We start from the raw sequence: 16,089 nt of genomic DNA, 5'->3' as shown, positions 1-16,089 counted from the left end.
CCAGGGTCTAGTATCTCTTAGATTTTTTTTAATAGGTTCAAAGTTGGGGTCCGACACCCTACCCTACCCTAACTTTCAAAGTTAATAAAAATTTTCCTACGGCAATACTTTTTTCCACACTAGGTGCAAATGAAAGTTGGGACCCTTAGGCATGCTTGACTAAAATTTCCAGGTGGGGTATAGCACGGATTTTTTCTAAAATTGGTCCAAAGTTGGGGTCCGACACCCTACCCTACCCTAACTTTCAAAGTTAATAAAAATTTTCCTACGGCAATACTTTTTTTCCACACTAGGTGCAAATGAAAGTTGGGACCCTTAGGCATGCTTGACTAAAATTTCCAGGTGGGGTATAGCACGGATTTTTTTTTTTTTTTGGTCCAAAGTTGGGGTCCGACACCCTACCCTACCCTAACTTTCAAAGTTAATAAAAATTTTCCTACGGCAATACTTTTTTCCACACTAGGTGCAAATGAAAGTTGGGACCCTTAGGCATGCTTGACTAAAATTTCCAGGTGGGGAATAGCACGGATTTTTTTAAAAATTGGTCCAAAGTTGGGGTCCGACACCCTACCCTACCCTAACTTTCAAAGTTAATAAAAATTTTCCTACGGCAATACTTTTTTCCACACTAGATGCAAATGAAAGTTGGGACCCTTAGGCATGCTTGACTAAAATTTCCAGGTGGGGTATAGCACGGATTTTTTTAAAAATTGGTCCAAAGTTGGGGTCCGACACCCTACCCTACCCTAACTTTCAAAGTTAATAAAAAAATTTCTACGGCAATACTATTTTCCACACTAGGTGCAAATGAAAGTTGGGACCCTTAGGCATGCTTGACTAAAGTTTCCAGGTGGGGTATAGCACGGATTTTTTTTTAAAATTGGTCCAAAGTTGGGGTCCGACACCCTACCCTACCCTAACTTTCAAAGTTAATAAAAATTTTCCTACGGCAATACTTTTTTCCACACTAGGTGCAAATGAAAGTTGGGACCCTTAGGCATGCTTGACTAAAATTTCCAGGTGGGGTATAGCACGGATTTTTTTTTAAATTGGTCCAAAGTTGGGGTCCGACACCCTACCCTACCCTAACTTTCAAAGTTAATAAAAATTTTCCTACGGCAACACTTTTTTCCACACTAGGTGCAAATGAAAGTTGGGACCCTTAGGCATGCTTGACTAAAATTTCCAGGTGGGGTATAGCACGGATTTTTTTTTTTTTTTGGTCCAAAGTTGGGGTCCGACACCCTACCCTACCCTAACTTTCAGAGTTAATAAAAATTTTCCTACGGCAATACTTTTTTCCACACTAGGTGCAAATGAAAGTTGGGACCCTTAGGCATGCTTGACTAAAATTTCCAGGTGGGGTATAGCACGGATTTTTTTTTAAATTGGTAATATAGCTAATTAGTGATGTCCCTGCACACCATACTTTGATTACTTAAAATAATCCCTGCGTATCATCAAAACTAAGCGAAACACATTGTTATAGAAAGAGAATGATTCGCTAAAACAGATTTGGCTGACATGAAAGTATTAAAGTACGAACTCAACTTTGAATTCTTGTAGCGTAGAAATATTGTTACTTTTTAGGAACTATTTTACAGGATGCCGAGAATATGGAAAGCTATTTCACACAATATCGACCAAATTTTTCTGATGGAAAAGTCGATACAATGAAACAAGAAAATTTGGCCATATTTAAATAATTTCTTTTTGTCAGTGTTGACAGTTGAAGTTTTAAAGCGTGCAGCACGATGTTGAAAGCACAAAATATTGTTTTTAAAATATTGAAGAGGAAATGAAATTTTAAAATTCATTGAATTATGTTTTTGACTGCTAAATTCACGTTAAAAAAGATATTGTTGTGGTTATATAAAATAAAAACGTTTTAGTAAGTTTGAATCTTATGCAACTTTTGGGTTAATAGACATATCTGAAAACTGGCTGCTAGCGGAGTGGCTGCTAGCGAGTGGCTGCTAGCTTGAGTCTAGCGTCAATCCTTTGCTTTTTGAATAAAAGGAGATAAAGGCATACATTACTGCGGCAGCAACCAAACGACACAGACAAATCAAAATATTAAGTTTCAACATAGTCTTTTGTTATAGAAAGATGCGTATACAGAATAATCTCAAAACCGTTCCATGACTAAAAAATACGGAGTTAATTTAATAATATTTACCGTCAAATATAAAAAAGAAGATGTGGTATGATTGCCAAAGAGACAACTCTTCACAAGAGACCAAATGACACAGAAATGAACAACTATAAGTCACCGTACGGCCTTCAACAATGAGCAAAGCCCATACCGCATAGTCAGCTATAAAAGGCACAGTCAAAAATATCCCAACAGGGAAACATTTGATTTAATATCATTTACCGTTAATGATATCCCAACAGACACAAGTGTTTGTTTCCATATACTACATTGTATTTCAATTAAAGAATGATGATCAACCTTGCAAAAATGTCTCATCTATACACGTTTTGATAGAGCCACTCAAACCTACATATAAAAAAGAAGATGTGGTGTGAATGCCACTGAGACAACACTCCACAATAGACCAATTGACCCAAAAATTAACAAATATAGGTCACTGTACGGCCTTCAATGATGAGCAAAGCCCATACCCACGGTAGGTATAGTGTCCGGCTAGGATCGTGGTTTTTCGAGTGATTTGAGCGGGTTTTTTCGAGTGTGACCACTTTTTTTCGAGTGAATATGATCAAAAATGTAAACAAACAGACTTCCTTTCTGACAAGACGTGATATAGAAGCTTGAGTTTAATATACAAGGATATACAATGTGTGTTAGTATTTGAGATAAAAAGATATCACTAATCCGACATTATTTTTCGTTAAAAAAGTTGAATTTAGCCTTATAATGCTTTTATTCCAAAAATCAGAATAAAGCCATTTTTATACACATACCAATACAAAAGTCGATGGAAATGCATACATGGAATCCTTGGATAAACAGACATTTTACAAAAATTCTTGTTATTGCATTGAAAACGACATTTTGAGACTAAATTCATTTCTATGTGTTCGGGTTTTTTCGAGAGCAGTCCGGGCTTTTTCGAGTGCGTGCGTGTTTTATCGAGTGATTATACAAATTTCCTATAGCTTAAAATGTTATGTGTCAGTGTATTTAAGTTTAAAAACAAACAAAAAAAGGTTCAAATTATGTACTTTTTAAGGCACGAAACCAATGCATTCATTAGTTTGATAATGGTGTACTAACACTTACACTTTATAAACAAAGATCGTTCATTTGTATTATATATTGTTGTTTGTCAAATCTTATAAATTACATGTACAGTATATATTCATGATGTCAACAATCTAATGTAAGCATAGACAATTTGGATTGAGACGTACGTACATATAGTGTGTTAAGCTGATGAACTATTCATTTCATTGTTAACTATATATGAAATTTAATTCAAATTTTATTGTCAGTGGGAATAAAAACTGGTCGGATTAAATGTTTGTATTGTTTTTTTTTTGTTTTTTTTTTTTTGTTATTAATTAAATTTTTGTGGGCAGGGGGCAGACCTCTTTGAGTAGAATGTTTTTTATTACATAGCATTTTTCTAATTCTTCTCTGCTGTCCAGTAGGTTTCTTACTCCGTTTTTCAATAAACACCCGTCGCGTTTTCAAAGAATAAAGTTCATTCTCTTATGGTTGTGGCTTATTATCTATTTCTTGCATGAATAGACATTTCTTATATCACACTGCACGGAGTGTGATACGAAAAAGTGATACGAAAATTTGCGTTAATTTGATTTGCTTATCCAGCATTATAAGACGATACTACGACATTTCCATTGGCTATTCGTTAGGTCATTGATGACCTTAAAAGCTTACGACGATGTACATTTCATGTGCAAAATACTAGACCAACGATTCGCGGAATTTATAATTTAACACAATGAGAGTGTTGACCTTAAGACAAATAGGTTTAACAACTTGTGAGAATTGGATATCGCTTGATATCAACTCTCGTTATTTAATTCAAATAGTAATAATAAACTCACCGAAGGCTCGTTTATTATTATATTGAAATTAAATAACTCGAGTTGATATCAAGCGATGTCCATTCTCACTCGTTATGAAACCTATAAATAATGTCTCAATGTCATATCAAAAATTTATGAAAAACTAAAAGGAGGTTACCTTGATCTATATAAACCAGTCACCAAAGTCTCATGAAAACTCCTCAAATCACTTTAAAAATATTGTCCGAAAACTGTAAAATCACCCCTTTTTAGCTCACCTGGTCCAAAAGGGTCAAGTGAGCTTTTCTCATCACTTGGCGTCCGTCGTTGTCCGTCGTCGTCGTCCATTAACTTTTACAAAAATCTTCTCTGAAACTACTGGACAAAGTTCATTATAGATAGAGATAACTGTAAACAGCAAGAATGTTCAGTAAAGTAAGATCTACAAACAAGTCACCATTCTTGTCTTTAATGTTGAAGAGTGTCCTGTGTTTGATATGCACTGCAGCACATAGACCAAGGTGAGCGACACAGGCTCTTTAGAGCCTCTAGTTCGTTTAATAAAATCCCATGACTCGGAAACCTTAAATCTAAAATTTTAAAATTCGAAAGGGAGGATACCTCAATAGATATAAACAATTCACCGAAGTTTCATGTAAATTGGTTACAGCGATTTTGAGTTATTGTCCTACATGCTGACGACAGACGGACGGACGGATGACGGTATACCATAATACGTCCCGTATAAAAACTCCGGGGTTCACCACGAAAAATATTATTAACTGTGACAACAAAAGTACCATAAAATGAAGTTGAAAAGATTTTGAGTCCCCTGCACTATGTAACATAGTATGTTCTAGAGACTTTTTTTATAAAGGATCCAATAATTTTTAATTTGATACTGAAAAGTTGTGGTAGAACGTTTTCCGAACAAAAAATTTGCATTAAATTAAAAAAGGTTAATTTTGATCAAGGTAGTAATATGGTTTGGTAATTTATTGAGAATATATGATAATTTTCATTCATTAAATTATAGTTATAAATTAGAAAAGTCATTTTTTAAAGTCAAGAATACCTTTTTTCTTATTAAAATTTTCGTTAAAAAACCCGGAACATTTGTTTAAAAACCCGGACGGTTTCACAGTTACTCTCGAAAATACCCGGACAATATTAAACACTGAATTGTTTGGTTAAATACAAGGAAATTGTGCTTCTTTGTTGCTCAAAACATGTATTGTATTCAAAATAAGATGGGTAGTCATGAAAAAAACTATTATAATTACGACATAGCAGTTAATTGACCTGATCGCATGTTTTATCACTCGAAAAAACCCGATCTACACTCGAAAAAAATGGACCGATTCACTCGAAAAACCACGATCCTAGCCGGACACTATACCTACCGTGATACCGCATAGTCAGGTATAAAAGACCCCGAAATGACAAATGTAAAACAATTTAAACGAGAAAACTGACGGTCTTATTTATGTACAAAATAATGAACGAAAAAACATATATGTAACACAGCAACAAATGACAACTACTGAATTGGGACAGGCACATACAGAAGTTAAACTAGTAAGATGGTACCAGTGGTGTGACAGTTCGACGAACAAAAGAACAAACTATAAAAATCAGTTGGATACAAATAAAAATAATCTAACAAAAACATAAAGTGGACGTGGACGGGTACTTGTACATCCCGACAACAAAAAAGACACTAAGTACAGATCTGAGAGTACTCGCAGTTGCTGACAGCTAGTTCAAAGCCAATAACAACTAATAAAAAAAATAACTTGATGCTAAAGATGGTACATTTAGGCTATTTAATTCGATTTTATTCATTAGAGTTTACATCCATAGTTTTTGTCTTTAAAAAAAAAACAAAAAAACACACGATTTATTAATTAATTGGACTGAGCAGACAACACTAAATATTTTGCATTTGATTGTAACGTAGTGAAGGAAAATTACAGAATCAAAACCAAAATGAACATTTACCTGAATATTGTGAAGGACCTTATATATCTAGGTCTTTTCGATTAGAACTTGTGAAACAAGCTGTTTAGCTAATTGTTGGAAGAGTCTACTTACTGTTTTCATTTGATCAGGTCTTTACGAATCTATTTCATGATTACTGACAGATTAAAAACATCAAATATATATAACAAGAAGTTCTTGTACAGAACATTTATTGGTCAGTTGTAAATGAGGTCTGTATAGGGTTTTGATTTCCTCATTTATAAAATAGAAAATCGTTATATTAAAAAGTTGGAATTCAAAAATATAAATTTACCCTTTTATTTCATAAAACTATCCTATGGTCTTATTTTAATGCTTAAAGTTTTTGACGACTTGTAAGTCCGTAAAAGTTCAATGATTTAGTTAATATTGACATTAAAAGACCTCCTCACAAAAAGGGTGTTCAAATCCCCTCGCCCTTCGGTTTCGGGGATCTCAACACCCCTATTGTGCAGATTCTTTTAATATCAATATTAACATATCATTGAGCTTTTACTATTACATAAAATTTAAGGAAATTCAATGACATAACAATGTGTTTAACTTTGTTATTTGTAAATCGTGAATCTTGATTTCCAATTTTAATTCAATATATCAAGAATTCTTCTAATTTCTGGATACATTCCAACATTTAAAAAAAACTGCCAGAATCGAAAACATGGATTCAGCCGTATTGGGTTTTTCCGTTGAATGGGAGCAGTCCATGTGGATTATATTTCAATACTTCGGTCATTCCATTACGGGAAGTAAAGGTTGTTAAGCTACCGCGATTACGTATAATAATATATATTTTATAGAGTTCAGCCAATCCACGTGCATACAATTTTATGGAAAAAATAAACATATAACAAATGGTAAACTTTGAATGATTTTTATGTAATTTTATTAGAAACGTCACACGTAAATGTTCATTTAGATGTCCGCAACATGTTTAGAGTTTGGAACCTATACTTTACGCTAATCAATTCGTTTTTTACTTTTAAATAAAAGGATATGTTAGGCTGGTGCTTAAGGTCTAGAGGCAAATATCATACATGTATGCCTATCAGGAGAAGAATATCTTAATATGGTATGAATATGAACCCTACTTTATAGTAGACCGACACGCTGAGCCAGGTTTTAACTTGTTAGTTCACATGGTTTAAGTCTACAGGAAGACATTCCGCCATACATAGGCACACTTATCTGACCCCAAGACAGTCTTAATTTGCTCTTACTCCTAAATCATGTAAGTGCAGCGTACTTATAGTGGAGTCGCAGCAAATACAAACTTTCGAGCCACTACCTATATTTAATTGCGTAGTACCCATAAATTATGTTATATCATAAAAGAATTCATTTGTCGTTCAAAAGTACCAGAATTATACGAAAGAAGAACTCAGCAGTTAAGAGACTATGTGCGTGCCATGAGTTACAAATTCCAGCCTTAAATATAATTATTTTGTCTCAATGAAAATAATTTTATGTTTTAAAAGATACTATATCATAAACTTAACACGATTTTACTCCCCAGTGCTAACTAGCGGTCGCAGTTAGCCCAAATAAAGGAGAAGGTTAAGGAATGTATCTCCCTTATGCAAAACTCTGATTCCTTGCCCAGCTTTGGCTTTACTTTTTTGTCACTTTTGGTTTATAGCTCAGCTTTTTAATAAGCTTTGGATGTTTAAATAGTTTGGCCTCGCGCATCACTGAAGAGACATGGATTGTCGAAATGCGTATCTGGTGCAGAAAAATTAATACTGTTTATGTTATTTAACATTTTGTATTAAATGCATGGTGCAATCGTACACTTTTTTTGGCGCAAATGATACTATGTATTTTGAAAACTAGTGGCGCAAACGTATAGCATTGGCCAAATGAGTTTTGGCGCAAAAGCACGCATTGTTGGCGCAACCAAATTTTCCAAACACAATGTGTACAAAAACCGACAAAATGCACAGTTCTGTAAAATTTATTCGACAGGGAATTGCATTTCTGTTCTTGCGTGTTTGACTGAATATATATTCATTCCCGTCCACACACACTTGAATAAAATTAATTAACAAAATCTTTGCTTTTGTTGATCTTGTATTGCTGATAATTTTTTATGTTCATAATTTTTGTCTATCTCCTTTAATTAATGCCCAAAACACCAATACACAAAAAGGGTAAAAATTGTCATACAAGTGCAATCACTTCTGTAAAGAGTTTCTTAACGTTTTCGCAAAATATTGACTTATTTGTAGATATTGTTTGCTAATCATTTTTGCTTTTAAAAATGTCTATTTATCTCATCTTTACAGATTCACCATGGCAACAAATGACCACCTGTTAGTTGCTGCATTGGATTTCGGAACGACGTATTCTGGGTATGCATTTTCCATGCGACATGAATTCAAAACTGATCCATTGAAAATACATGCTAACCAGGCTTGGAATTCCGGTGGCCGAGCCTTCCTATCACTGAAAACGCCAACATGCCTACTTCTAAATGCTAAAAAGCAGTTCATTGCTTTTGGGTATGACGCAGAGAATCAGTATGCAGATATTGTGATGGATGACAAACAAGACGAATATTTCTATTTTCATCGATTCAAAATGAATCTCCATAACAACAAGGTATTACACATTTTAAACAATTTTGATAGTATAAGAGAATACTCTTCAATAGTGAGGTAAGTTGTATGGAAGAATAGAGTACTATCTTTACGGTGGTGAATAGATTCAGGTTACATGGAATAAACTGATTTATTATTGGTAGAAAGATTTATCTTTAAACGTATTTATATTTTTTTAAGCTGTTATATCGTATAAGGAAAATACCCAGCAGAATTGCAGCAACCGTTGAGTTGATTGATTACTTTTAATTCATTACATTTAGACAGAATTCACCATCAGATGAAATAAAGACCCTTGTTAAAAAGGGGTTTATTTATATATATATATATATATATATGATGATGGTATATATAATTAGTAAACCTTTGCCACTGATATATTTGTTGAACTTGATAAAGATAATTCTCTAGATTTTGATAAACATTTCATACATGACAAAAACTAGTGTGCTTTAACAATTGATAAAAGATCAGTAAAAGATGTATAACAATGTACTTGGCAAATGTTTAAAAAATAAGTTTAAAGCTCTTGACTCGTTCTAAACTAAAACTGAAGGTAATTGGGAAACTACTGGAAACAGTAGAATTTTGAGAAAAAAGGATTTTAAGGTGGCAATTTTCTTTTTACAATTTTCTCAACAAATTATTCTGAATGGAATTATGTATACTGTTACCATATCATAAACAGAGAAATATAGTGCATGAGGTGGGCTACACGGCGAAATTTCGTGATATCACGCAGCCCATGTGATTTCATTGAATATTTGTAAGAACGAATAAAAATCTTGTTCTCACAAAAATCACAAAATAATAATACCTGCAAGATCCTATTAATAAATCATACCAAAACCACTCCTCTTTTTTTTTAACTGCGTTGAATTATGAATATCTTGATGTCAGCTTTTTACTTCCATTGTTCATGAAATATTACTTCCAATCTATTAAATCAAATCCAAAAAGTTAGACGACATGTTACTTCTCGTTAGTTTTCTCAATGGAATTATTTCATATTATTTATGTCGGGGTCTTTTATAGCCGACTAAACGGTGTGGGTTTTTCTTATTGTTGAAGATCGTACGGTTGCCTATAATTGCTTAATATATCTAATTCATTTATAATATGGTGAAATGTTGTCTCATTGACAACCATACCACATCTCTTTATTTTCTTAATGAAAAGTGAGTTTGAAAATTAGTCAAAAAGGCGTATGCTATTTTAACAAATTATATGTCCATTGAATGGAGTTGACAGTATCTTGTATTAGTTGTCTTTGGTTTTAAATAAACAATTAAACGAAAAAAATCTCTGTATTACTGAAAAGTTATTACACCAGGGTTTTCGATTTCAAAAACTAGTCAAACCATTTACTAAATTTTATCATCGGTACAATGACATTATTCGGAAATATAAATTAACATGCAGACATCTTAAACGTTTAGGTATTTCACATCCAATCTTTCATGGTAATATTCTTTACAAAGCACAAAAATGTCGGCATGCACCTCAAAAGCTAACCAAACCTTTAAACAGACTTATTCGGAAGGGATATAGTTACGATCATTAAGGATTGCATATTTTGGTATTAATATTGATTCACTCATAGGGTCTTTGCATCGGAAATAAACACATTTATTCTAAAACCAGTTGTTGGTATGATACGGGTTATGTTCTTCTCATATATTTTATGATGGCATGATACTAAATCCCTAATGGGAGGGATTGTACTTGATTTTCATATGATGAAGACATAATCTTTCAATCAGTTTAATTGGGGTCTGGAGCTGGCATGTCAGTAACTGCTAGAAGTCTTTTGTTCATTTATGTATCATTGTCATTTTGCTTAGTTTCTTTTGTTACCTATTCTGACATCGGACTCGGACTTCTTTTAAACTGAATTTTACTGTGCGCATCGCTGTGTGTTTCTTTATTCTACATTAGCTAGAGGTATAGGGGAGGTTTGAAATCTCACAAAACATGTTTAACCCCGCCGCATTTTTGCGCCTGTCCCAAGTCAGGAGCCTCTGGCCTTTGTTAGTCTTGTATGTTTTTTTAATTTTACAGCAGACTGCTTTGAGTGTGTAGGTATAGGTAATATCTTTGGTTAGCTTGCTTGTTAGCTGAACCGTAAAGTCATTATTAAGTTAGGTAAACTACCCTCCCTTACCTTAAGAGTAGACTAGTCCGACCGATTACCAATCTATCTGTCTGTAGGACTAGACTACTCCGAAAGGAGGTAGTATACCTAACCTAATAATAACTTCACGGTTCAGCTAACAAGAAAGCTAACCAAAGATTTTACCTTTACCTACACACTCAATGCATTCTGCTGTAGTTCATTTGTATGTTTTGGAGTTAAGTATGACGTCCAGTTTCACTGAACTAGTGCACATTTTTATTTAGGGGCCAGCTAAGGACCACCTCCGGTATCGGGATTTTCTCGCTGCGTTGAAGACCCATTGGTGGCTTTCGGCTGTTATCTGCTCTTTTGCCGGGTTGTTGTCTCTTTGACATATTCCCCATTTCCATTCTCAATTTTAATTGTTTTTCTGAAATACTAGTCTAATTCATTTAAAGGGTTTACATTATATTCTGTATGACTGTCATAGGTCAAGACTCATACTTTTTTTTTTGCATTTTTTAACTGTCAACAACTAACAGTATTTTTACGAATTTGACTGGCAGTATGATAATTTTACTTTCAATGCATAGTGTAAGGTACTGTACTTTGTCCATATTTTTATTATCATACAAATTTTTTATTTTATGCGCTTAACACTTTTAATGGACAGGGTGCAATAAGGGTCCTTTTCGGGGGCTAAATTTTTACTGAAATTGATCTTTTATTTCTAAGATTTCCATTTATATCTGTTTAACAGTTGATTTATGGAAAATTAAAAACGTGTATTTGTTTTACCCATTATGTCACAATGCATACAGATGTGACGTCATGAAAAAGGCCGTTCTACGTCTTTCTAAAAAAAAACAGATTTTTATTTTGCACAGTTTTTGGAGCATATATAGAGTGCATGCGAGTACCAAATAAATAATTAACCACAATATGTGTATATATCAGTATATGAACAACACGTTTCATGCAAAAATTGGTGTGGTACTTGCATGCGCTCAATATTTCCAATTTACAAATATGTATAAAAATATGCAATTTGTTTTATTTTTGTAGAGAAAATGGAATTTGAAGATATGACAGTTTAAACTTTGCACATACTTATCAATTAACTTTGTGTTTAAAACCCCTAAATTTGTAATGCATCATTTTTGTAGGCCGAAATGGGGCCATAGCGAACGTCCCTTTTTTTTTTTTTGCTTATATATATATGTTGGACAAATAGATTGTTTGGCATGATAGATTATCTGTAGCTATCAAAAACAATAAATCAAATAGTTAAGTTTTGCAAACTGGATGAATAAAGGTTACTTGAAAAAGTTCTATGCTTTGTAAAGGCAGTTTTCTTTCCTTACGGACTCCTAAAAGGTTCCGTAACGTTCTGTTAATGTGAAAATAAGTTATAGTCTGATCATTTGAAGCAGTAACACAATTTATATTTTACCACATACAATATGTTTGATATAGAAACTTCAGAATAATGTTGGTCTTTTTTTAAATATGTCATTCTATTTATCCCAAATATATAGTCTGAAGTTGTTGTTTTAGAATATTTCTGCTGAAATGGTTTTGGAAGACATATTGGGTAAGCCCGTCAGTGCAGTTGATGTTTTTAGTCTTTCCATTAAAGCTTTGGTAGATCATTTTATGGACAGTGTAAAAAAACAGGGAACTGGTGTGAAATTACAGGAAATACAGTGGGTTTTAACAATACCAGCAATATGGACGGATTCTGCCAAACAGTTCATGAGGGAATGTGCTGAAAAGGTAATTCATTGTGCTTTTGCTGAATTTACTTGAAAAACTGTGCTTGCTGTTGAAAGCTTAAGGTTTGTATGGTGGATGTGCGTGAAAGGCGACCGAGTTAATACATTAAACTACAAGCTAGTGATATGGTCAGCAGTGTATTACACATAATTAATTACGAGTTTTACGAACATGCATGTTTAGGAGGGTCTTAGGAAACACAATTTACGCTTTAACTCCATCTTGTATTTATTTTATTCGTTAATTTTCATACGAAACAATTTTTGTCAGCTTCCATTTGAAACATATTTGTTGATTCGTTTTGATGAAAGTCGCAGGATGCAAGACATATGCTCATCGGGCAGCGTCAGCGACAATAGCAACTCTTAGTATTAAGCTTTATATTTTAGAAAATATTAGACCTTGATACTTCATATTTTGTATAAATATGTTAAAAGTTTTTGTCTGTGAGATGTCTGTTGCTATTGACCTCTTATTTATAGTTCAGCAACTGCTTAAAAACTCAGTATAGTTTGTTTTTATCGAGTGCTATTCTCACTTACTATGAGTAATAACTTACCTGGATTTTTGTATGCCGGATACTGACAAGGTCTTCATGTCCGACAGACAGGGTTTATCTGAACTTGACCTTATTCCAACATTTTGATGATATATTATTTGGTGTATTTGTTTTTAGAATTAACGTGATTCTTCACAAAGTAAGATTTTTCATAACCTCAAACAAGAAATTTGTATCTATGATTCCCATATTTGTAGCAAAAGGTCTGTTTAATGAGAAGATGTAGTCGATCTTGATCATGGGGATCGTCTCATTGGCTCTTATACCACTTCTTCTTATCTATTTTGTAGTGTAAAGCGTAGAAAACCCGATTGTTTTTATATTACAGCAACATTGTAAAGATTATGATTGAAGACAGTAATAGAACTTTGTGATTTTTAAGACAGCACATCTGGTTGAATATATACATCATCACAATATTTCTGAAGGTCATCTTTAACTGTAGAAAGATTTTTAGTCAGACATCTTGACGACTGGTCTAGTTATCATATTTATAAGTATTTTTGTGAAGTTTATGTATTCAATATAAGGACAGGAGATTCCCATCGCTTTTTGTTTTCTTTTTTTTTTTTTTTTGGTGCTTATTCTAAATAAGAGAATGACGGGATTGTGATTTTAAAATCCCCTCTGTCCTGAATGATGTAGGGGTATATGTTGGATTTCCAGTTTTGTTGTGAGTTCAAAATTCTTGATAAGGACTTAACTAAATCAGATATTAATCTTTTTTAGGCTGGCATTCCAGCGGAAAAATTGCTGCTTGCTCTTGAACCAGAAACCGCTAGTATATTCTGCCAGTACCTTCCGACTGAGAAATTGCATGGAGCAAACCAGACGTTTGCCATGTCAGCAGAGGGAACAAAATACATGGTTGCTGACCTAGGAGGTATTTTTTTTATAAATTGCTCATGGTATGCGCATTTCCAATTATATTTTGAATTCAAGTTCCTTATTCGCAATTCACTAATTTCAGCAGTTCTTCTAAAACTAATGCAACTCTTGGTCTGTCGCAAGTGCAAAATCTTATTGGTGTGTTATTGTATTTCTCTATTGTTTTTTCCTTTAAAACTTCAAAATAGTTTACGTAAGTCTTTCATTATTGAAATTTGATGATTTTTAAGTTAAAATATTACGATATCGACGCTTGTATGCTTCTCTAATTTATTTTAACGTCTGTCAAATGTTTTCGCAAATTCCTCTTCTTTCTATAAAAAAGAATAAACACAATAAATTTGGTGAGTCTGACGCGCTTTTCTGGATTTAACTTCAACAAGAAAGCAAGAAATATATTAATACTTCGGGGTTTGCACACAACACCAGTTTCGGAAATAATCCTCATCAGTAAAATCCTTACTCACAAGTAACTTCCACATACTACCCAATATTTTGAGACTTGAATGATAGCTACCGATATAATTGAATTATTGATAAATCATTTAATAGGTGGTACAGCAGATATGACTGTTCATGAGAAAACAAAAAATGGACGTCTGAAGGAGCTTCACAGAGCTTCGGGCAATGATTGTGGTGGTACATCAGTTGATGGCAGATTCTTCCAGATGTTGGTGAAGATACTAGGTGGACCATTGATGAAAAAGATAAAAGATGAAGATCCATCGGCCTATCTGGATCTTTTCCGAGAATTTGAAGCTGTAAAAAGAACAATAGAGACTGGAAAAACTGGAAAAGTAAACATTGCTATTCCTTATGCATCTCTTGATACTCACTGTATGGAAATGTTGGGAGATAGTATTAAAGCTGTGATTGCGTCATGTCCGTTTTCAAATCAAATTTCGCTACGCGGAGACAAAATGAGAATTGATGCAGACCTGATGATAAAATTGTTTAAACCCACAATTGATAACATACTTTCTCTCATGTACGAAATTCTCCAGGACAAAAAAGTAAGAAATATAACTCAGATATTGCTTGTAGGTGGTTTTTCTGAATGTCGCTTAATTCAAGATGCTGTCGTAAAGAAATTTGGGAATAAGAAAGTAATAATCCCTGAGGAAGCTGGTCTTTCTGTTTTGAAAGGAGCTGTATTATTTGGACATAAGCCAGACTATGTCCAATCACGTGTCATGAGATTCACATATGGAGTTATGACAACTCAAATATTTGACCCGACGGAACACGATGAGAAATACCGTGAAGAAATTTGCGGACAAATGAGATGCAAAAGACTTTTTGCCAAATTTGTTGCCAAAAATGAAGAGGTTGAGGCAGGTACAAAGAAAAGTCAATGCTTCTTGACCGTTCATGAAATGCAAAAATCAGTAGCATTTGAAATTTTTGTCTCGACAGACGAATGCCCTGTGTATACGGATGAGGATGGATGTACAGAACTCTGCAAAATGAATTTAGACATTCCTGACCCTACTAAAGACGAAAGAGCTGTAGATGTTGAGTTTGTATTTGGCAATACAGAAATTGGAATACGAGCAACTGATCGTATTTCTGGAAACGAAATTAAGACTAAGCTTAATCTGATCTAATGCCTATGGAGGTCGTTTAACAGTTTTTATCACTCTTAGTAATATTTTCAAAGTGTGTTACAAAATGTAGTGTGAAATATAGTTCTTTTATTCACTTTAAAGGTTTAAAAATCGCCGATGTTTTGTTTTCATACATGTTATTAGTAATAAAAATGAACATAATATTCAGAAACAGTACTTTTATTTTTTTTTGTTTTTTTTTTCCCTAAACGACAAAGTTTCCTTCATCCTGACAAAAAAAAACAGATCAGTATATTGTTTACTTTGGATCTGTTAAAAGATATGATAAAATATTGAAAACTTCATAAAACCGATCTTAAAAGAAAACATTATGTTTTGTGAGACATTCATTTGTAGAATTAGAGAAATAATATGAAGTACTGGTCACTTATGAAAGTCTTGCTCAGGAAAATTAAGCATTATTTTCTTTACATCACCCATATTTTGTTTTCAATGTTGTCTGCATGTGTACATTTCATTTCAACTAAAGTATTTATTCATTGTTTATATGTCCTTAAGATTATT

General features: G+C 33.4%; 1 protein-coding gene across 1 annotated transcript in view; it reads left to right on the top strand.

Moving 5' to 3' along the window:
* The window catches only part of LOC127723259 (heat shock 70 kDa protein 12B-like), a 36,917-nt gene extending 21,176 nt beyond the window's left edge, over window positions 1–15,741 (top strand). The window contains exons 2-5 of the mRNA XM_052229823.1: window positions 8,304–8,619; window positions 12,292–12,510; window positions 13,799–13,952; window positions 14,510–15,741. Coding sequence (XP_052085783.1) covers window positions 8,311–8,619; window positions 12,292–12,510; window positions 13,799–13,952; window positions 14,510–15,564 — 1,737 coding nt within the window. The 5' untranslated portion in view covers window positions 8,304–8,310 and the 3' untranslated portion in view covers window positions 15,565–15,741. The remainder of the gene's footprint in view (window positions 1–8,303; window positions 8,620–12,291; window positions 12,511–13,798; window positions 13,953–14,509) is intronic.
* Window positions 15,742–16,089: the final 348 nt, after the last annotated feature.

This window comes from Mytilus californianus, unplaced genomic scaffold (genome assembly GCF_021869535.1).
Source record: "Mytilus californianus isolate M0D057914Y unplaced genomic scaffold, xbMytCali1.0.p SCAF_13, whole genome shotgun sequence".
NCBI lineage: Eukaryota > Metazoa > Mollusca > Bivalvia > Mytilida > Mytilidae > Mytilus > Mytilus californianus.
Note: the sequence above shows the minus strand (reverse complement) of the source record. Positions and strands in the feature narration are given on the sequence as shown.